The 22,187-nt window shown below is 47.6% G+C and overlaps 1 protein-coding gene across 1 annotated transcript; it reads right to left on the bottom strand.

Moving 5' to 3' along the window:
- Positions 1-14,039: 14,039 nt before the first annotated feature.
- On the bottom strand, positions 14,040-17,680 carry LOC129715677 (zinc finger protein 239-like). Its single transcript, XM_055665534.1, has 2 exons — positions 17,613-17,680; positions 14,040-15,910 (listed from the first exon to the last, which is right to left on the bottom strand). The coding sequence occupies exon 2, from the start codon at positions 15,770-15,772 to the stop codon at positions 14,726-14,728; it is 1,047 nt and encodes a 348-aa protein (XP_055521509.1). The 5' UTR covers positions 15,773-15,910; positions 17,613-17,680; the 3' UTR covers positions 14,040-14,725.
- Between the last annotated feature and the right edge of the window lie 4,507 nt (positions 17,681-22,187).

Genomic DNA, 22,187 nt, shown 5'->3' with positions numbered 1-22,187 from the left:
CTCTGTGGTCCAGAACATAGGCCAAAGCCCACGGTGGGAGGGGTGGGAGAGAGGGAGGGGGGGGGGGTAGAGAGGTGGGGGGCAGATCGGGAGGGGGAGGGGTTCCTCCCCCACCCCTCCCCATCTCCCTCCAAAGAATTTACTCTGCTTTTGTATGTAATTTTTGTGTGCAATCATTCTCTGTCCTTCACTCACTCTTTCACCCCCCCCCCCTCCCCCCTCTCTCTCTCCCTACTTCCCTCCCATCTCACAGGGGGAGAGGGGGGAGAGAAAGGGGGCAGGTGAGACTGAGGGGGGAAAGAGAGAGGGTGGGGAAATCATGCATTATTTTGCTTTTATCAAAGCATTTCATCATCTAATTGCTGATTTTAGGCCCAAAAAGTTTCGCTCTAAAACATTTAGTTCCAAGCATAAATACACAAATATATTATATCTGTCACTAAGCACCCACAAAAATATCTTGCAATAATGCTCTTTGGTTCAGAGGTTTTGTACGTTGGCGTCAGGCCTGTGTTTTAGGCCCCAGGCCTGTGCTCCGGGCTTTGCCCAAAGTTCTTGGCTTCCGGGCCTGTGTTTCGTAGGCTTCATGGCTGTTTTATGGGCTCCGGGCCTGTGTTCTGAGCTTTCCCCCTTTTTTCCCTCTAAGAAAAATGTCACCAAAAAAAAAGAGGAAAAAATCGGTATTTTTTTTTTTTTTTCAAATCGGAAAAATGTGGCGATTCTGGCTCTGAATGAGTTTTACTGCAGGCTTGGAAATCAGAAACGTAACCCTGGTACCCATTCCCCAACAAACACAGCCAGACCGCAGTCTGCAAAGAATGGACCCTGCACCCTCTCCTTCCCATTCACCACTTCACACCTACTTAAGGCAAGACTCCAATATGAAAACAGTGGACCCTTTCCCACCCCAACTTTACACCCACTCACAGCCTGACCTCAGTCTGCAAAGACTGGGCCCTTCTACACCCACCCCACTCCAATCACCACTTCACACCCAATGACTGCACCTCCCCAGACACCTTTGTCAAGCTTCTCAAGTTTGCGGATGACACAACCCTGATTGGACTGATCCAGGATGGGGATCTCTGTAGTCTTTTCAGTTTGACATCTTTCCTATAACACGGTGCCCAGAACTGAACACAATATTCTAAATGCGGTCTCACCAACGTCTTATACAACTGCAACATGACCTCACAACTTCTATACTCAATACTCTAACTGATGAGGGCCAAATTGACCTTCAAGGAACCATGCAACCATCAACCATTCCTTTGCCCACCTGGCTAATTGATCCAGTTCCTGCTGCAATCTTTCACAACCATCTTCACTATCTGCAAAACCACTCACTTGTGTATCATCAGCAAACTTGCTAATCTTGCCCTGTTCTGTGATGTTTCACAGAGTGCTGGAGTAACTCAGCGGGCCAGGCTGAGTATAGAAGTTGGGAGGTCATGTTGCAATGGCATAAGAAGTTGGTGAGCCCGCATTCAGAATATTGTGTTCAGTTCTGGGCACCATGTTATAGGAAAGATGTCATCAAACTGGAAAGAGTACAGGGAAGATTTATGAGGATGTTGCCAGGGCTAGAGGGCCAGAGCTATAGGGAGAGGTTGAGTAGGGTGGGACTCTATTTCATGGAGCACAGGAGGATGACGGATGATCTAATAAAGGTGTATAAAATCATGATTTGAATAGATATGGTTGAGTCTTTTGCCCAGAGTAAGTGAATCGAGGAGCAGAGGACATAAGTTTAAGGTGAACGGCAAAAGACTTAATAGGAATCTGTGGGGTATATTTTTCACACAAAGGGTGGTAGGTGTATGGAACAAGCTGCCAGAGGAGGTAGTTGAGGGATATGGATCAAACGTGGGCAGGTGGGACTAGTGCAGATGGGACATGCTGGGCCGAAGGGCCTGTTTCCACACTGTATTACTCTATGGCTCCATCTATCTTTCCCTCTCAAACCCATTCTCCTGCCTTCTCCCCATTACCTCTGACACCCGTATCAATCAAGAATCTATCAATCTCCTCCTGAAAAATGTCCATTGACTTGGCCTCCACAGCTGTCTGTGGCAATGAATTCCACAGTTCACCACCCTCTGACCAGAAATTCCTGCTCATCTCCTTCCTAAACGAATGTCCTTTAATTCTGAAGCTTTGGCCACCGGTCCTAGACTCTCCCACTAGTGCCACCTCTCCACAACACACCATCCAGGTTTTTACCAGGCTGGGACAGACGGCAACAGCTTCACGCAATGTCCCAAAGCTTGTGTCCGGTCCTGCATCACCCAAGGCAGCAGAGATGTTACAGGGGAGGGCAAGCACCGTAACAAAGTAGCTCACGATGGTTTGGGTAACATTCAGGAATGTCTATGCATGGCACATCATGAATATTACTGAAGAACGGTCTTGACCCGAAATATAATCTATACCTTTTCTCCAGAGATGCTGCCTGACCCACTGAGTTACTCCAGCACACTCTGTGACATATCACCTATCCATGTTCTTCACAGATGCTGCCTGACTCACTGAGTTACTCCAGTACTCTGTGATATGTCACCTATCCATGTTCTCCACAGATGCTGCCTGACCCGCTGAGTCACTCCAGCTTTCTGTGAAACGTCGCCTATTCATATTCTACACCTGGAAGTATGATGTTGTGGCGATCAGTGAAACATGGTTGCAGGAGGGCTGTGATTGGAAACTAAATATTCCAGGATTTTGTTGCTTCAGGTGTGATAGAATTGGGGGGGGGGGGGGGGGCAAGAGGTGGAGGTGTTGCATTGCTTATCAGGGAAGATATTACAGCAGTGCTTTGGCAGGATAGATTAGAGGGCTCGTCTAGGGAGGCTATTTGGGTGGAACTGAGAAATGGGAAAGAGGTAGCAACACTTATAGGGGTGTATTATAGACCGCCAAATGGGGAGCGAGAATTGGAAGAGCAATTATGTAAGGAGATTACAGATAATAGTAGTAAGCACAAGGTAGTGATTATGGGAGATTTCAATTTTCCACACATAGACTGGGAAACACATTCTGTAAATGGGCTGGATGGGTTGGAGTTTGTAAAATGTGTGCAGGATAGTTTTTTTGCAGCAATACATAGAAGTACCTACTAGAGAAGGGGCGGTGCTGGACCTCCTGTTAGGAAATGAGATGGGTCAGGTGGCAGAGGTATGCTTTGGGGAACAGTTCGGGTCCAGTGATCACAATACCATTAGTTTCAATATAATTATGGAGAGGGACAGAACTGGACCTAGGGTTGAGATTTTTGATTGGAGAAAGGCTAACTTGGAGGAGATGCGAAAGGATTTAAAAGGAGTAAATTGGGATAGTTTGTTTTATGGGAAAGATGTGGAAGAGAAATGTAGTACAATTAAAGGTGAAATTTTAAGAGTACAGAATCTTTATGTCCCTGTTCGGTTGAAAGGAACTCGTAAAAATTGTAAAGAGCCATGGTTTTCAAGGGAAATTGGACACTTGGTTCGGAAAAAGAGGGAGATCTACAATAATTATAGGCAGAATGGAGTAAATGAGGTGCTTGAGGAGTATAAAGAATGTAAAAAGAATCTTAAGAAAGAAATTAGAAAAGCTAAAAGAAGATATGAGGTTGCTTTGGCAAGTAAGGGAAAAGTAAATCCGAAGGGTTTCTACCGCTATATTAATAGCAAAAGGATAACGAGGGATAAAATTGGTCCATTAGAGAGTCAGCGTGGACAACTATCTGCAGAGCCAAAAGAGATGGGGGAGATATTGAACAGTTTCTTTTCTTCGGTATTCACCAAGGAGAAGGATATTGAATTATGTGAGGTAAGGGAAACAAGTAGAGTAGCTATGGAAACTATGAGATTCAAAAAAGAGGAAGTACTGACACTTTTGAGAAATATAAAAGTGGATAAGTCTCCAGGTCCGGACAGGATATTCCCTAGGACATTGAGGGAAGTTAGTGTAGAAATAGCAGGGGCTATGGCAGAAATATTTCAAGTGTCATTAGAAACGGGAATAGTGCCGGGGGATTGGCGTACTGCGCATGTTGTTCCATTGTTTAAAAAGGGGTCTAAGAGTAAACCTAGCAATTATAGACCTGTTAGTTTGACGTCAGTGGTGGGCAAATTAATGGAAAGAATACTTAGAGATAATATATATAAGCATCTGGATAAACAGGGTCTGATTAGGAACAGTCAACATGGATTTGTGCCTGTAAGGTCATGTTTGACTAATCTTCTTGAATTTTTTGAAGATATTACTCGGGAAATTGATGAGGGTAAAGCAGTGGATGTTGTGTATATGGACTTCAGTAAGGCCTTTGACAAGGTTCCTCATGGAAGGTTGGTTAAGAAGGTTCAATGGTTGGGTATTAATGGTGGAGTAGCAAGATGGATTCAACAGTGGCTGAATGGGAGATGCCAGAGAGTAATGGTGGATGGTTGTTTGTCAGGTTGGAGGCCAGTGACGAGTGGGGTGCCACAGGGATCTGTGTTGGGTCCACTGTTGTTTGTCATGTACATCAATGATCTGGATGATGGTGTGGTAAATTGGATTAGTAAGTATGCAGATGATACTAAGATAGGTGGGGTTGTGGGTAATGAAGTAGAGTTTCAAAGTCTACAGAGAGATTTATGCCAGTTGGAAGAGTGGGCTGAAAGATGGCAGATGGAGTTTAATGCTGATAAGTGTGAGGTGCTACATCTTGGCAGGACAAATCAAAATAGGACGTACATGGTAAATGGTAGGGAATTGAAGAATGTAGGTGAACAGAGGGATCTGGGAATAACTGTGCACAGTTCCCTGAAAGTGGAATCTCATGTAGATAGGGTGGTAAAGAAAGCTTTTGGTGTGCTGGCCTTTATAAATCACAGCATTGAGTATAGAAGTTGGGATGTAATGTTAAAATTGTACAAGGCATTGGTGAGGCCAATTCTGGAGTATGGTGTACAATTTTGGTCGCCTAATTATAGGAAGGATGTCAACAAAATAGGGAGAGTACAGAGGAGATTTACTAGAATGTTGCCTGGGTTTCAGCAACTAAGTTACAGAGAAAGGTTGAACAAGTTAGGGCTTTATTCTTTGGAGCGCAGAAGGTTAAGGGGGGACTTGATAGAGGTTTTTAAAATGATGAGAGGGATAGACAGAGTTGACGTGGAAAAGCTTTTCCCACTGAGAGTAGGGAAGATTCAAACACGGGGACATGACTTGAGAATTAAGGGACTGAAGTTTAGGGGTAACATGAGGGGGAACTTCTTTACTCAGAGAGTGGTGGCTGTGTGGAATGAGCTTCCAGTGAAGGTGGCGGAGGCAGGTTCGTTTTTATCATTTAAAAATAAATTGGATAGTTATATGGATGGGAAGGGAATGGAGGGTTATGGTCTGAGCGCAGGTAGATGGAACTAGGAGAGAATATGTGTTCGGCACGGACTAGAAGGGTCGAGATGGCCTGTTTCCGTGCTGTAATTGTTATATGGTATATATTATATGGTTCTCCGCAGATGCTGCCTGTCTCACTGAGTTACTCCAACACTGTGTTACTATTTTCCCTTCACCCATCTGCCCAAGCCCACTCTCCCCCCTCCTTTCCACCCATAAACCTCTCTCTGCCTTTACATTTCACTCCTCTGTCAAATCTGCTCGACTTATCTACATGCATTTTCCTTCTTCACTTTTTAGTCATAGAATGATGCAGTGTGGAAACAGGCCCTTCAGCCCAACTTGCCCACACCGACCGACATGTCCCATCTAAACTAGCCCCACTCACACGCGTTGGCCCATATCCATCTAAATCTGTCCTATCCATGTACGTGTCCAAATGTCTCTTAAACATTAGGATAATCCCAGCCATAATTACCTCCTCTGGCAGCTCGTTACATACACCCAGCACCCTTTGTGTGTAAAATCTACCTCTCAGGTTCCTGTTAATTTCTGAAATATTGGTCATAAATTTGGTGCAAAAATGCTCCAAAATAAGGTTCAGCATCAGAGAGCATCTAAAACTCCCGAGCTTGCATCGAGGGACTTCACGTTTCACGCTTGTGACATGCGCTGCGCGCACATTATTTCACATTAAGATCTTTGTAATCCTGTCATGCCACTCCCCTTTTTGAAAAGCTTCGTACGGACCTGCAAACTGCACACAATACTCCAGGTGTGGTCTCACCAGGGCCCTGTACGACTGCAGAAGGACCTCTTTGCTCCTATACTTAATTCCTCTTGCTATATTTATCTGATGAACGTTTGTAAACCATCAATATAGGCATTCTTTGATTGTGTTAATAGTCTGTATGTTTATTTTATTTTTTTTGAAATTTTAGTAGTTGTAAAATTTAATAAAAACGTGGTCATTCGCTGTACTGCAGGCCCGTCCAGTTTGTGGTCAACACTCCCACCATGTGGTGATTTCCTTTCCCCGTAATACACCCATTCCTTCGATGCCAACATTTGTAAAAGGCCTGAAACCCAGGGAAACAGAACAATAGGTGCAGGAGTGGGCCATTTCACCATTGGTGTGAATATTGAAGACAGACACATATCGATGACGTTTCAAAGTTAATGTAAACTAGTCATTAACTACTTGTGTGAATTGGTTAATGATAACTACCGTAAGCAAAGCATGATAGAATCAGGTGAAAAGGAAGCCGTGTGTGATGTGCTAGAGAGTGGTCTATTCATTTGGACTGGACGATTTGTAGATGAGGTTCCTATGCCACTAGAATAAGGTGCTGGAGTAAACGATCGGCTCTGCGGGGTGCAGGCAGTCAATTTGTATATGATCATTGGCTGAGTCAATTTCACAGAGTATTTCCCCCCGTACCGCCTTCAGTCAAGAGCCTCTGTGGGGAAACTTGGAGAAGTCCACAGCATAACTCGTGGAATTCAGCGTTCGCCAGCATGTAGTGGGGTGCCTGGAGTGACTTTCACAGATAGTGCTGAGAGTTTCCAGCGTGTCAGCCACATCTGCGGGAACTGGAGGTTCTCTTTCAGTGCGGGTTAATTAAATGGTTTCTCCGCTTTTCCTTAAACATGTGACCCCTTTCCTATGACTTCACAGACATTGCTGGTTAATTCAGCGGTCCTGGCACTATCTCTGTCCCATGTGGCATAAGATATGTATCTGTATGCGCTTGAACAATGTGACGGTGAAAAGGCTGCGAGTAGGGGGAGAACGTTCCCTATCCACATGTTGAGAACATGACAGTACATTCACAGAGTGCTGGAGTATACTCAGCGGGACAGGCAGCACTGTGGGAACATGGAGAGAATAACATTCTCAACTGCTGGTCAAATCGGATAGGCCGCAGCCTCCTGTAGAAGATGTAAGGTGTTACGTTCCCAGACTGCTGGTGTAATTGCACCGGAATAGGCAGCATCCTCTGGTAACCATGTGGAAGTAACATAGAAACAGGTCACTAGAAATAGGTGCATGACCGGAAGAAAAACGTCCTCCTAAGGCCTGCACGGGGTGTTTCCATTCACAGCACTGACGATCAAATGCAGGAGTATCCACGTACCTGCCTTCTCTCCATTACCCCCTGTAATGGAGAGAATGCAAGGGCCACTTCAGACTGAGAATCACAGGAAACTGGCCTCACCTAACCCTCTGATCATGAGGTTCCAGAGTAATTGCACCACTCTCTGCGTGGAAAAAAGTTCTCTCATCTCTGGTTTAAAGGATTTCCCCCCTTTATCCTTAAGCTGTGACCCCTTGTCCTGGCGTCCCGAACATCGGGGAACTCTTCCTGTGGCCTCTACCCTGTCCACCCCTTAGACTTGGTTGGAAGTTTTCTATACAGATCCCCTCTGCAACTTCTAAATCTGAGAGAGTATAACCCAAGTCTTCCAGTCTTTCTCATAAGACAGTCCCTGACATCCCATAATCCAGTCATGTGAGGCCGTCCTCTGCACTCCACTCTAGAATCGTGAGGGGTCCTTCCTCGATTTTTTGGATACCAAAACTGTAACCCAATACTGCAGGTGTGGGTTCTCACCAAGGACGCCTGTAAATCCTGCAGTAAGAAACCTCTCTCTCCTAACTCAATCCTTTTGCAATGAAACTACATACCATTCGCTTTCTTACTCCCTGCTGCACCTGCATGCGTACCTTTCATGCGGGTACCATGGACACCCAGGTCGCGCTGCCGTCCTCTCCCCCGAGTGCCAGCTTAGAGTCCGGCCACCATACAGTACAGAACCGTGGGGTGTCCTTGTACCTCATCCCCCTGAAAGTCACACATACAGGACCAGCAGGCACATGACGACAGCTAATGGCTGTTGGGCCGTCATACGACGCGAGAGTTTGAGTTTCAGAGCCAGGAGTCCTACTGCATTTCAGTACAGGGCCCATGACACCACACTGGAGTTGTGCTTTCGGTCTCCTAATGTGAGGAAGGACATTCTTGCCATTGAGAGTGCAGCGTAGGTTCACAGGGGTGTGTAATGGACTGGGATGGGTGGATTGACATCTGGTTTGAATAATGGGGTGCGTGCTGGGTTTGTTTCACTGGACTTCGTAAGGATGAGTGGGGTGCTTATAGAAATCGTCATAAAAATTAGTATGGGAGGACAGGGTATTACAGGAAAAACATGTCCCCCCCTGTTGGGGAGTACATAACTATTTTTCATTTCTTAACTCAGACAACCTGCCCTAATTAGATCAACCGCACAAGCGGATACTGAGTCATTTAGCCCGATAGAGTGCCAGGGATGAAAGTCAAGTAGCAACACCACTTAAACCTCCTGCGGCCATCATCTCTGATGAACAAGAAACACAAGACAGCTATTTTTTTTTTTTATAGTATTTTGCGATCAAACGTAGTCAAATTGTTCTATCCATACCAGAGGGTTGCGCCAGCCCAATGCATTTTTATACCATGTCTAACACATCAATACACAGAGTATAAGCCATTACAATAGCAATTGCCTTGCTCACTAACACAATACTCTTCGCATGCGAGGGTAGTGCGGCGGAGGGGCCAATGACGTGTGGTAGGGGGGTGTACAGAGGCCGGTGGCCAAACACACAGGCAACTATAGTCAGACGGTCTTCATAACTAGCCAGCTACCGTGTTCATTAAAAACAAATCGTATCAAGCGATCATGTATCATTAACCCACATGAGTTCCTGTTTTAACAGAGAACCACAACCTCCAAAGACCGAAACACCATCACTCTCACTCAAGGGCTTCGTCTGCTCTCCGCTAATAACAGAAAGTGTCGAGCACCTTCTCAGGAAACACATCCTCTCTCCCACCATAGAAACAAGAAATAGAAGGTGCAGGAGTCACGGCCATTCGAGCCCTTCAACCTACTGCACACCGCCATTACAATATGATTCAGGTCTTATCATGGAGGGGGGGGCCAACCAGTGACCTGTGCCTGGAGCGCTTCTCGCTCCATAGGGGGGGGGCGCCCCGGAATCCCTTTAGGACCACAAAGGCCCACATCGTAAACTACGTGTCCTCTTAAATATAAGCAAGATCCCAATACAGACTGCCGCCTCAACGACCTTGCTCTTTGATGCGCAGAGAATTCCAGCAGACTTCCGCCACTCTAACTTGTGTGCCCAAAAACAAATATGCTCAATGCACCTTGAATCCAGAAAAATACTCCCCCTCTATGCAAGTAAAACATGACCCTTAGGACCCCTTGTTCCTGGGACTTACCCCAACAATCGGAACAATCGTGCTTGCCCATACTAGCTAGTCACCACTATACCCCTATTTAGATTTTTAAGTCCTATCTATAATGCATCCCCATTCAAATCTTCTAAAATTCTAAGCGCAGTACAAGCCTGCAGTCCTATCCGAGATACTCATTCCTCAATATGAAAGCTCCTGCCAGCCACCATCGCCGAATAAATTCTGCCAAGTCGCAACCCTATACTATAGGTAACTCTCCCTCCTATGGCCACAAGAATACGCTTTGTTCTCTGAGACTAGGAGTGCACCAAAATTGTGCCACACAATATATCAATGAAGTGGGACCTACAACCAAGTATCCTATTTACATATACAACTACGCAGCTGAGAAATTCCTCCTGCCCATCCATACTCAATCGCTTTTTGATGAACAATGATGCTCCTAAAATGACCTTCGCTTTCTGTTACTTCCATGCTGCACTCTAGCATGCCTACTATAGACATGACTGGCATGTAACATCGACACCCCACGTCTCGTTACATCTACCCCTCTTCCCTAAGTCGGCCACTCATTCAGATACAGATATCTACGTTCTAGTTCTTGCCACACCAAAGTGGAAACCTACACATTTATCCCACATCTATATGTAACTGCATTCTAGGCCATGCATATTGCCCACTCACCATCAGCGCTAAATTCTCTAAGTCATCCCTTGCACCAGCCATATCGATAGCGGTCTTACTCCCTCACATTTGCCTAACACTCAGTAATGACCCAACAGCTTCATGTCATCCAGCAAACTTGGGATGGATGCTGCTGCGATCAACTACCCCTTTACTCGCCCTCCACCAAATCATTAAATTTATATACGATAAATAGCTGGGCTACCAGCCGTCACTGGCCAGTCCACTGACCACTCAGAGCCTTGGTTCGAACATGCGCGCCCTACCCGCAATATGCTCACCACCTAAATAAAGCCACTCAATAGCCTGAACATTCTTGAAAATGAACCCGTTTACTATCCCCCGCTCTTCATACCTTAGCTTCCGGTGCCGAATCCAGCGCGTGTTATACTAGTTCCACATCGAAACTCGAACCCCATATACCATATGTCAATATATTTGCGTCTGGGCACAACAGGCAAGCCACCCTAGCCTCTTGGATGCAGTTATGATATGCTAAGGCGCTGGCATCCCCAGTAACTTCCACTGACCCAACGTATCGTCACCCAAGGCCTCTGCTCTACAGGCCCCACAGAACTATCACAAGCCCATTAAGCAAAACCTAAACACAAATGGAAGTCCTAATATATACTTTACCTTAATAAAATAACCTTAACTACGCTGTAAAGTTATATTATTGAACTAGTGATATTATCTGAACCATGCGTAGCCTACAGCTCTAGGATAATAAAGGGGCTTCAGAGTCTTAGGACTGAGATGAGGAAACATTTTTTTTGCCATCTGACCCAGAAAAGTTGTGAATCTTTTTTATAGGAGAATTCTCTGCTAATAGAGGCCCTAGTGAGGGCCCAAGCTCACCGGACAAAATAAAATTAACAGAAACATCCACCACAGTGTGAATCGCACATTCCTCACTGTGATGGAAGGTAATAAAGTTCAATCATCTTCCTCGTTTGTTCACCCGTGGCGAGGCTGTTGAACCCTCCGCAGTCGCCGCTGCCGACGGTCCGATGTCCGAAGCCGTCACGTTGGGATGACGGAAACTCCGGCGTCGGGAAGGATTGGAACACTCCACAGCATATAACCAATATAACCATATAACAATTACAGCTCGGAAACAGGCCATCTCGACCCTTCTAGTCCGTGCCGAACACGTATTCTCCCCTAGTCCCATACACCTGCGTTCAGACCATAACCCTCCATACCTTTCCCGTCCATATAACTATCCAATTCATTTTTAAATGATAAAAACGAACCTGCCTCCACCACCTTCACTGGAAGCTCATTCCACACAGCCACCACTCTCTGAGTAAAGAAGTTCCCCCTCATGTTACCCCTAAACTTCTGTCCCTTAATTCTCAGTCATGTCCCCCCTGTTTTGAATCTTACCTACTCTCACTGGGAAAAGCTTTCCACATCAAATCTGTCTATCCCTCTCATCATTTTAAAGGCCTCTAATCAAGTCCCCCCTTAACCTTCTGCGCTCCAGAGAATAAAGACCTAACTTATTCAACCTTTCTCTGTAACTTAGTTGCTGAAACCCAGGCAACATTCTAGTAAACCGGTCTCCTCTGTACTCTCTCTATTTTGTTGACATCCTTCCTATAATTAGGCGACCAAAATTTGTACACCATACTCCAAAATCGGCCTCACCAATGCCTTGTACAATTTTAACATTACATCCCAACTTCTATACTCAATGCTCTGATTTAAAAAGGCCAGCACACCAAAAGCTTTCTTTACCACCCTATCTACATGAGATTCCACTTTCAGGGAACTGTGCACAGTTATTCCCAGATCCCTCGGTTCACCTGCATTCTTCAATTCCCTACCATTTACTATGTACGTCCTATTTTGATTTGTCCTGCCAAGATGTAGCACCTCACACTTATCAGCATTAAACTCCATCTGCCATCTTTCAGCCCACTCTTCCAACTGGCATAAATCTCTCTGTAGACTTTGAAAATCTACTTCATTATCCACAACCCCACCTATCTTAGTATCATCTGCATACTTACTAATCCAATTTACTACACCATCATCCAGATCATTGATGTACATGACAAACAACAGTGGACCCAACACAGATCCCTGTGGCACCCCACTCGTCACTGGCCTCCAACCTGACAAACAACCATCCACCATTACTCTCTGGCATCTCCCATTCAGCCACTGTTGAATCCATCTTGCTACTCCTCCATTAATCCCCAACCATTGAACCTTCTTAACCAACCTTCCGGGAGGAACCTTGTCAAAGGCCTTACTGAAGTCCATATATACAACATCCACTGCTTTACCCTCATCAATTTCCCGAGTAACCTCTTCAAAAAATTCAAGAAGATTAGTCAAACATGACCTTCCAGGCACAAATCCATGTTGACTGTTCCTAATCAGACCCTGTTTATCCAGATGCTTATATATATTATCTCTAAGTATCCTTTCCATTAATTTACCCACCACTGACATCAAACTAACAGGTCTATAATTGCTAGGTTTACTCTTAGACTCCTTTTTAAACAATGGAACAACATGCGCAGTAGGCCAATCCTCCGGCACTATTTCCGTTTCTAATGACATTTGAAATATTTCTGTCATAGCCCCTGCTATTTCTACACTAACTTCCCTCAATGTCCTAGGGAATATCCTGTCCGGACCTGGAGACTTATCCACTTTTATATTTCTCAAAAGTGTCAGTACTTCCTCTTCTTAGAGGAAGCATGGAGCTCCCGAGTCGGCCTCTTCCCACTGGAGACCACGGGCTTTACGGTGTTAAAGTCCACAAGCCTCCGAGACTTGGAGGGCCTCACAAACTGGCGATCCTCCGCAAAGGAGAAAATTTGCATCTCCGTCGAGGTAAGTGACTGAAAAAAAGTTTCCCACAATCCCCCCCCCCCACCACAACCTGCAAAACAAAACCTAGAAACACTAAAACATACCTTTGCTTTAAACACTTAAACATACGGGAAGCGGTGACCTCCAGATTAATTGACCTCGCTTTTCGCCAGTGACAAGACAGATGGAATGACGAAGAGATGGCCCTACCCACTGAGGGAGAGGGTTTGGTGTCCGTTTAATTTGGATAATTCAATGTTCATGTCACTGGGCTGTAAGCAATTGAGTGCTGTCCCTCCAGTTTGCACCTCTGGAGAGCATGGACAGGCAACATTCTAGGTCAGGACCCTTCTTCAGGCTGCTTGGTGTGGGGGGGGGAGAAAGTTGGAAAGTTGAGGTGGGAAACGTTTTGAGTCAGGATCCTTCTTCAGACTGATTGGAAGGAGGAAGCTGAAAAGATAGATATGGGGCTGGACAAAGCCGGGCAAGTGATAAGTGTATACAAAATGATGGAGTAACTCAGCGGGACAGGCAGCATCACTAGAGAGAAGGAATGGGTGATGTTTTAGTTGAGACACTTATTCAGAAGTGAGAGGTGGATATAGGTGAGGGAGACACAAGAAACTGCAGATGCTGGAATCTTGCAGAGAACACGATTTAGTTAGATGCACAGAATCTCTTGCCCAGAGTGGGGGAATCGAGGACCAGGGGACGTGGGTTCAAGGTGAAGGGGAAAAGATTTAACAGGAATCCGAGGGGTAACTTTTCAACAGAGAGTGTTACGTGTATGGAACAAGCTGCCGGAGGAGGTAGTTGAGGCTGGGACTATCCCAAGGTTTAAGAAACAGTTATAGACAGGTACATAAATAGGCCAAGTTTCTTCAGACTGTGATCGGCAGATGAGTGAAGTAAGTGACAGAGGGGAGAAAAAATAAGAAGATAAAAGGATGTGAGATAAGGAGAGAGGAATGTATATGTGCAGCTTTAAGGGACATTGGTCAGGTAGCATTTGGAGTATTGCATACAGTTCTGGTCACTCCATTACAGGACTGATGTGGAGGCTTTGGGGAAGGTGCAGAGATGGTTAACCAGAATGGTTTAAAAACAAGGAACTGCAGATGCTGGTTTACAAAAAAGGACACAAAATGCTGGAGTAACTCAGCGGGACAGGCAGCATCTCTGGAGAGAAGGACTGGGTGACATTTCGGGTCAAGACTGAGGAGGGTCTCGACCAGAAACGTTACCCATTCCTTCCAGCATTTTGTGTTTACCTAAACAGCGCCTATCTATCCACGTGGCGGTGTGCCAGCAGGCTGGAGGAGCGGGCAAAGGCCTTGCCACAGAGCGGGCAGGTGAAGGGGCGCTGGCCGGTGTGGACTCGCCGGTGCTCCAGCAGGTGGTCAAGGCGGGTGAAGCCCTTACCACAGGACGGGCAGGGGAAGGGACGCTCACCGCTGTGGGTACGCCGGTGCTGCCACAGGCTGGACATGCGGGTGAAACCCTTGCCACACTCAGCGCACACAAAGGGTCTCTCTCTGGTGTGTATCCGCTGGTGCTCCCGCAGCCCCCATGCTCTCTTGTCACAGTGGGAGCAGCTGCTCGCCGGCGTGGGCCCGCCGGTGCTGCCGCAACCCCCGCGAGCTGTCAAACGCCTCACCACAGTACGGGCAGTCGTAGGGCTGGCCACTGGTGTGCACGTGCTGGTGAGACAGGGCGTGGGAGGCCATGGCAAAGCGCTCTCCACACACCGGGCTGGGGACGGGACGGTCGCCGGCGTGCACCCGCTGGTGGGACAGCAGCCTGGTGGAGCAGGTGAAGCCCTTGCCGCACTGGGTGCAGGGATAGGGGCGCTCATCGCTGTGGATGCGCTGGTGCTTCAGCAAGTTGCTGGAGTTGGTGAAGCCCTTGCCGCACTGGGTACAGGTGTAGGGGTGCTCGCCAGTGTGGGTGCGCTGGTGCACCAGCAGGTGGCTGGATTGGGTGAAGCCCTTGCCACACTGGGCGCAGGTGTAGGGGCGCTCGCCGGTGTGGGTGCGCTGGTGCCTCAGCAGGTTGCTGGATTGGGTGAAGCCCTTGCCACACTGGGCGCAGGTGTAGGGGCACTCGCCGGTGTGGGTGCGCTGGTGCTCTAGCAGGTTGCTGGAATGGGTGAAGCCCTTGCCACACTGGGCGCAGGTGTAGGGGCGTTCGCCGGTGTGGGTGCGTTGGTGCACCAGCAGGCTGCTGGATTGGGCAAAGCCCTTGCCGCACTGGGCGCAGGTGTAGGGGCGCTCGCCGGTGTGGGTGCGCTGGTGCTGCAGCAGGTTGCAGGACTGGGTGAAGCCCTTGCCGCAATCGCTGCAGGTGAAGGGCCGCTCCCCGGTATGCAACCGCCTATGCACCTTCAGGTCCTTGGACGACTTGAAGCCTTTGCCGCAGTCGGAGCAGGTGAAGGGCCGCTCACTGCTGTGCACCCGCTGGTGGTCCCGCAGCCCCGACAGCCAGGTAAAGCTCTTGCCGCATGTGGAGCAGGCATAGGGCTTCTCGCCCGTGTGCACCCGCCGGTGGATCTCCAGCTTGCTCGGGCACAGGCAGGCCTTGCCACACACGTCGCACTCATAACGCTTCTCCTTGTTGTGCCCCGTCATGTGTTTCTCCACCGATGATCAGCCCCTCGAAGTCTGTCCGCACTCCGAGCAGATGTGGGGGGGCTCACCGGCACCCTGGCTGCCCTCAATGGCCGCTCACATCCCCGTCTCTCCGTCCACAGCAACGGCTCCTAAACCCTGCAGGAGGGGAACACAGAGGGTCAACAAGCTGGCAAACAGGACATTATTGAGTGTGTTTATGGCGGAGTAAACTATTACATAATTCTGCGCGGCACACTGTCGATCCGGTACAGTTGCTGCTTCACCGCCAGAGACCCGGGGCCGATCCTGACTACGGCTGCTGTCTGTACGGAGTTTGTACATTCTCCCCTTGACCTGCGTGGGTTTTTACTCTGGGTGCTCCGGTTTCTTCCAACATTTCAAAGACGTTCAGGGTTGTAGATTAATCGGCCTCCGCAAAATTGCTGAATTGTCCCTAATGTGCGTGGGATAGTGCTAGTGTACGGGGTGATCGCTGGTCGGCGCGGACTCCGTGGGCCGAAAGACCTGTTGTTTCCGCGCTGCATCTCTAAACTAATCTAAACCAAAGAAGAGTGTCGACCCAAAACATCATCCATTCCTTCTCTCCACAGATGCTGCCTGTCTCGCTGAGATGCTGCCTGTCTCGCTGACTCAAGCACTTTGTCATACAGTCATAGTGAAACAGCGTTGGAAAGAGGCCCTTCGGCCTAACTCGTACCCACACTCCTAGATCCCTCGCCTCAACACATTCCGCAAGGCTCAGAGTTGTACAGAGTACTAGTGAGACCACACCTGGAGTATTGTGTGCAGTTTTGGTCCCCTAATTTGAGGAAAGACATTCTTGCTATTGCGGGAGAGCAGCGTAGGTTTACAAGGTTAATTCACGGGATGGTGGGACTGTCATATGCTGAGAGAATGGAGCAGCTGGACTTTTACACTCTGGAGTTTAGAAGGAGGAGAGGGGATCTTATTGAAACATTTATATGTTAAGGGATTGGACATGCTAGAGGCAGGAAACATGTTCCCAATGTTGGGGGAGTCCAGAACCAGCGGCCACAGTTTAAGAATTAGGAGTAAGCCATTTAGAACGGAGACGAGGAAACACTTTTTCTCACAGAGTTGGTGAGTCTATAGAATTCTCTGCCTCAGAGGGCGGTGGGGCCGGTTCTCTGGATACATTCAAGAGAGAGCTAGATAGGGCTCTCAAAGATAGCGGAGTCAGGGGATATGGGCAGGAACGTGGTACTGATTCGGGATGATCAGCCATGATCACATTGAATGGCGGTGCTGGCTCAAAGGGCCGAATGGCCTCTACTCCTGCACCTGTTGTCTATTGCCCCAGCGCCCCGCCATTCACAGTGAAGATCCTGCCCTGGTTTGACTTCCTAAACTGCAACACCCTCCCCACCCCCAAACAATGTGACCTCCTCCCTGTGGCCCCCTGCCCCTCACCCCTGCTGCCGCCTCCTGCTCATTACCCCCCTTTGCTCCCTCCCCCCTCCTCCCCACCCCCACACAGTGTGAACCCCCACCAGGCTCCCCACCCCCTTCCTTGACTCACTTCACCCTCTCTCTGTCTCCCCCCCAGTTCCTGCCCCCAATTCATCCCCCTCGGCACCAAACCCACTCCCCCTTGAATCCCCCCCCCCCCTTTGCTCCCTGTTCCCCCGCTACTCACTTCACCCCTTTTCCAACCCCCAGACTCTCACCCTCTCCCTCCCTGTCTGTCTCCTCTCTCTCTCTGACCCTCTCCCCTTATTCCTGCCCCTCTCAGCCTCCCACCGCTCACATATCTCTCTCCCTCTCCCCCCTCACTCACTCACTCCCCACACTCTCGCTCCCTCTCCGTCTCTCTCACCGTCCAGTGCGGGTCGGCTCCATCTTGGCCGCGGCGTCATTTCCGGGCTGAGGCCGCCCCGCAACCTGCGGGGCAACGGCCCGGGGGCAGCGACGTCATTTCCGGGCTGATGCCCTTCTCTCCCCCGCGTTGCTCCGGTGGATCAGGGCGGGCGCGCGCGCTGGGGATTCGGTGCGCGCGGCGGGATCCAGTCCTCGCACCCGGGAGACAGTGACTGGGCCTGGGGTTGGCGGGGCCCGGGGAGCCGGGCCTGGGGTTGGGGTTGGGGTTGGCGGAGCTCGGGGAGCCGGGGCTGGGGCCTGGGGTTGGCGGAGCTCGGGGAGCCGGGCCTGGGGTTGGCGGAGCTCGGGGAGCCGGGCCTGGGGCCTGGGGTCGGGTCTGCGCCGGGTCCCGCCGTCGCCGCCGCAACACGACCATCAATCTCGGGTGGGCTCCATCATTCCTTCCTCCCTCCCTCTACCTTTCTCCTCCTCCGCCCCCCTCTCTCCCTCTCCATCTCCATCTTCTCTCCCTCTCTCTCCTGCACCGCCATTCAATCCTGTACCTGCTTTCTCTCCATATGTGGTTATGCTGAAGGAGCTATTTTTGCAGATTGATGCACTCTTGTATTTTGACCTTGTTGATTAATTGTTTGCACACTACAATCTGTAGCGTAAAGGGTAAGAACGAGTTGTCTGAACATCTTTGTGATCGTATATATCATAGAGCAAAAACATTCATGTTGTTGTGCTGTCATCCCGTTAGTGTTGTAGAAGAAGGACAAACACATTCATGTTATTGTTCTGTACTCTTGCTAGTGTTGGAGGAGAAAGGTTAAGCATTCATTTGTTGCTGCTAAATCTACAGCAGAATCCATGTTGTCACTTCTAAATCTTTAAACTCTTTCATTCCTTCCACTTTATCATGTATGATAACATTCACAGTCCTCGGTAGGTACACAATGGACTCAAGCATTGAACAATAAAAATCAGAGCGATATTAACAAAACGATAGAGCCATAATGTAACACAGTACCCCAGTCCACCAAACCAACTGAATGGCCAGCAGCTCCCATTTCCTTCATTGTACTCATGCATGTCACTGCAACCTTGTAAAGAGCTCAGACTGACACAGGTTGAAACACAAGCATCTTTATTGTTCAGGTCATTAACTTCTATGCAGGTCATTACACATTCACGCTGCTACTGTTACTGGTGGGCAGTGGGTAGGATCTTACACTATGAATGCTATAATTAGGCGGGGTTATAAATATTAGGCATTCTAATTGGCTAACATGCTATAACCAATCCACATCACCTCTTGTATAAATGAAATACAAGTAAAGCATTGCAACTACAATAAGTAAATAAAATGTTAAATGCAAATTGCCACATCTAATACTAATGGGGTTAAACATAATCGCCATTTCTAACAGGTGTCTTGCTAACCCGCCCGGTCCTCGTACGGTGAGGAGCCGCCTCATCAACCTTTTTCTCCGAAAAGTTGAGGGTTCGTTTCGGTGAGCCCGAAGGGCTATGGGGGAGACACCGTGGGGGAAGACCATCGAGGGGGCACCGGTGAGCCGGTTACAAAAGGGGAAGAGGGATGGCCACCTGGACCTGTTGAACCTGAGAAATATTGCGAGCGATAACGTTTTAGTTTCTCCAGCCCAGCGCCTGATGTCCCACCGAACACGACCTCCGCTGCCCATCACCCAGGATCATTTAAAGCCCCAAGTTTTCAACCGCGCCGTAGTTCAAAAGCGCGTACAGTCCAACCGAGACACACAGAAACGCACTTACAACAAGACCAGCAAGCCACTTAAGCCACTCATTCAAGGCAAAGTAGTCCGTCTACAGACAGACAAGGGACATACCAAACTGGGGTACATTTATGGCCCCGCAAAGGAACCACGATCCTACCTGGTTGATATCGGTGGTACCATCTATAGACGCAATCGTCAACACCTCCTTCCTGTGAAGGAACGGCATCCAGCGCTCCAGAGTCCTGATGCACCTCCGCTCAACTTTAACCTGATCGCTGTTCCAGCCGTTCCAGTACCTGCAGCTGCTAGTCCTGTCCACTCCCCGCGTCGGTCTCTCTGTAAAGAGCTCAGACTTACACAGGTTGAAACACAAGCATCTTTATTGTTCAGGTCATTAACTTCTATGCAGGTCATTACACATTCACATTGCTACTGTTACCGGTGGGCAGTGGGTAGGATCTTACACTATGAATGCTATAATTAGGCGGGGTTATAATTACTAGGCATTCTAATTGGCTAACATGCTATAACCAATCTACCCGGATCTTTTCAATTTCTTGTGAAATATTGGTAGCAAGGTCAGTGATATTAGCGGATTCATCAGGGATTAAAGGCGCAACACTCTCAACTTATTATAGCACAGGTGCCTCCTTGTTAATCATTGCAGGTAAAAGCAAACAGGAACTGGATGTCTTTATGCAGGGGTATGGAGAAAAAGGCTGAACATAGGTCAATTACTGGAAAGTTGTCGGTTTTTGCCGTTATAGATGACAGAATAATATTGGTGTCGGGTACTAAAGGAGCAATAGGAATCACTATTTTAAATAGCTCGCAGGTCTTAGACAAAACACCATTCATTACGTCTTCCCACTTTCGGGATTGGCAGAATAGGAGTATTACAGGACTTTGCTTTTCAGTAATACTCCTCATTGTAATAAAGATACAATGACCATACCTATTCCTTCTTCAGCCTCTGGGGCCAGTCAATATTGTTTTAAACATGGCAAGGCGGCACCCTTTTTTAAAGTCACTTTATGTTCAAGGGCTGAATGCACTCATCCCACATGATTCTTATGCTTTGCCCATAGTTCAGAGGGTACTTGGACCAGTGCCATTGGTAACCTTGGCGGATCCTCAGTAGTCAGCTGTTGCTTTTCAAATATAGTGTCCCATTCCTTTCTGACCCATGTGATATTTCCTTCTGTGTCATTGGCAACTTTAAAACATGAATATTCTGTTTGTCCTTCGCCATTTTATCATTTTTCCTATTTCTTTCGCTGTTGCTGGAGTTCTAGTAGCTACAGTTAAGTGTGACTCAGACGTGTCCCCCATCTCAAATCGATCCCTTTGGTTTTTAGAGAGGTGGACCATTATTCCTAATCCCGGGACGTCAAAGAACAAATAACGGGTCACTGTTAATGGTTCAAGTTTATTCAACCAGGGGGAGACTCGTTCCTGGTATCCGGGATTAGGGAGGCACGTATATAATTCAGGGCAATGCGTTTGCTTATGTTACCACAAACAAGTAACAGTCTTTAAACTCACTCACTATACACCCTCTTTAATGTTGCATTCACCCACAAATTTCCACACCTCACGCATTATGCTGAATCTCAGATATTCACACACTTGAAAGCAATACAATTCTCACACAAGATTAAAACACAGTTATACACACCTCAAGGAAATTATGCAAATCTCTTAAAACTTTGATACGCCGCAAAGAGTTCTATCATAAGAACTCAGTATCCCGCACCTGCCTTCTCTCCATACCCCCTGATCCCTTTAGCCACAAGGGCCACATCTAACTCCCTCTTAATTATAGCCAATGAACTAGCCTCAACTACCTTCTGTTTTTTTCTCATCTCGGTCCTAAAAGACTTCCCCCTGATCTCTTAAAGAAGGGCTCTCTGTCTCCTCTTCTCTCTCTCTCATCTCTGTCCTCTCCTCTCTCTCTCTCTCTCTCTCTCTCTGCTCTCTCTCTCTCTCTCTCTCTAGCTCTCTCTCTCTCTCTCTCTCGCTCTCTCCCTCCCTCTCTCTCTCCCTCTCTCTATCCCTCTCTCTCTCTCTCCTCTCTCTCTCTCTCCCTCTCCCTTTAAAAAGTAGTGGAATCTGCTATGGATGTTTAAAGAAGGGGCACATGGTAAAAGACTGTAAGTGCCCAACAATTTGTGACAAATGTAAGCAGAATCATCCTGATGTGCTTCATCCTGTAAAGAAAGAGCCAGATCTTACTGAGCAGAAAAAGGAGTCAACGGCTATTAATGCTATCACCTCGCCTCAAGTAACTGCTCATATTGGGGCCAGGGAGGGAGCATACATTTTCTCTATTTTACCAGTCCAAGTGAGAAATAGGGAAACTAATGTAGTGTTGCAAACATATTGCAATCCAGGACTTATACCCATCTCGCTGTCGCAAGAGAGCAACCAATATCATCAAATACATCACCCACCCAGCACACAAACTGTTCACTCTCCTATCATCTGGCAAGCGCTACCGCAGCATGCCGAGCAAAACCACCAGATTCAAAAACAGCTTTTCCCTCAGGCCATCAGACTACTCAACACACTCAAGAAAATTCCATGAACATTTAACTTTAACTCAATGTCTGCAGTATGCTATTTGCACTTTTCTATATTGCACCTTTATTATTGCACCTTAATAACATACCTCAAAATTTTACTACAGTCTGGCACACTGTGTATATTTTAAATAATGTATATTGTCTATCTTATTGGTATATTGTCTGTCTGTGTTATAAATATTACTTGCACATTTGGAGTATGGGGAAACGCAATTTCAATCCAATTTATTTGAATTGACAATAAAG

This window comes from Leucoraja erinacea, unplaced genomic scaffold, assembly GCF_028641065.1.
Source record: "Leucoraja erinacea ecotype New England unplaced genomic scaffold, Leri_hhj_1 Leri_1315S, whole genome shotgun sequence".
Taxonomy (NCBI): domain Eukaryota; kingdom Metazoa; phylum Chordata; class Chondrichthyes; order Rajiformes; family Rajidae; genus Leucoraja; species Leucoraja erinaceus.
This window is presented reverse-complemented; position numbering and strand designations above follow the sequence as displayed.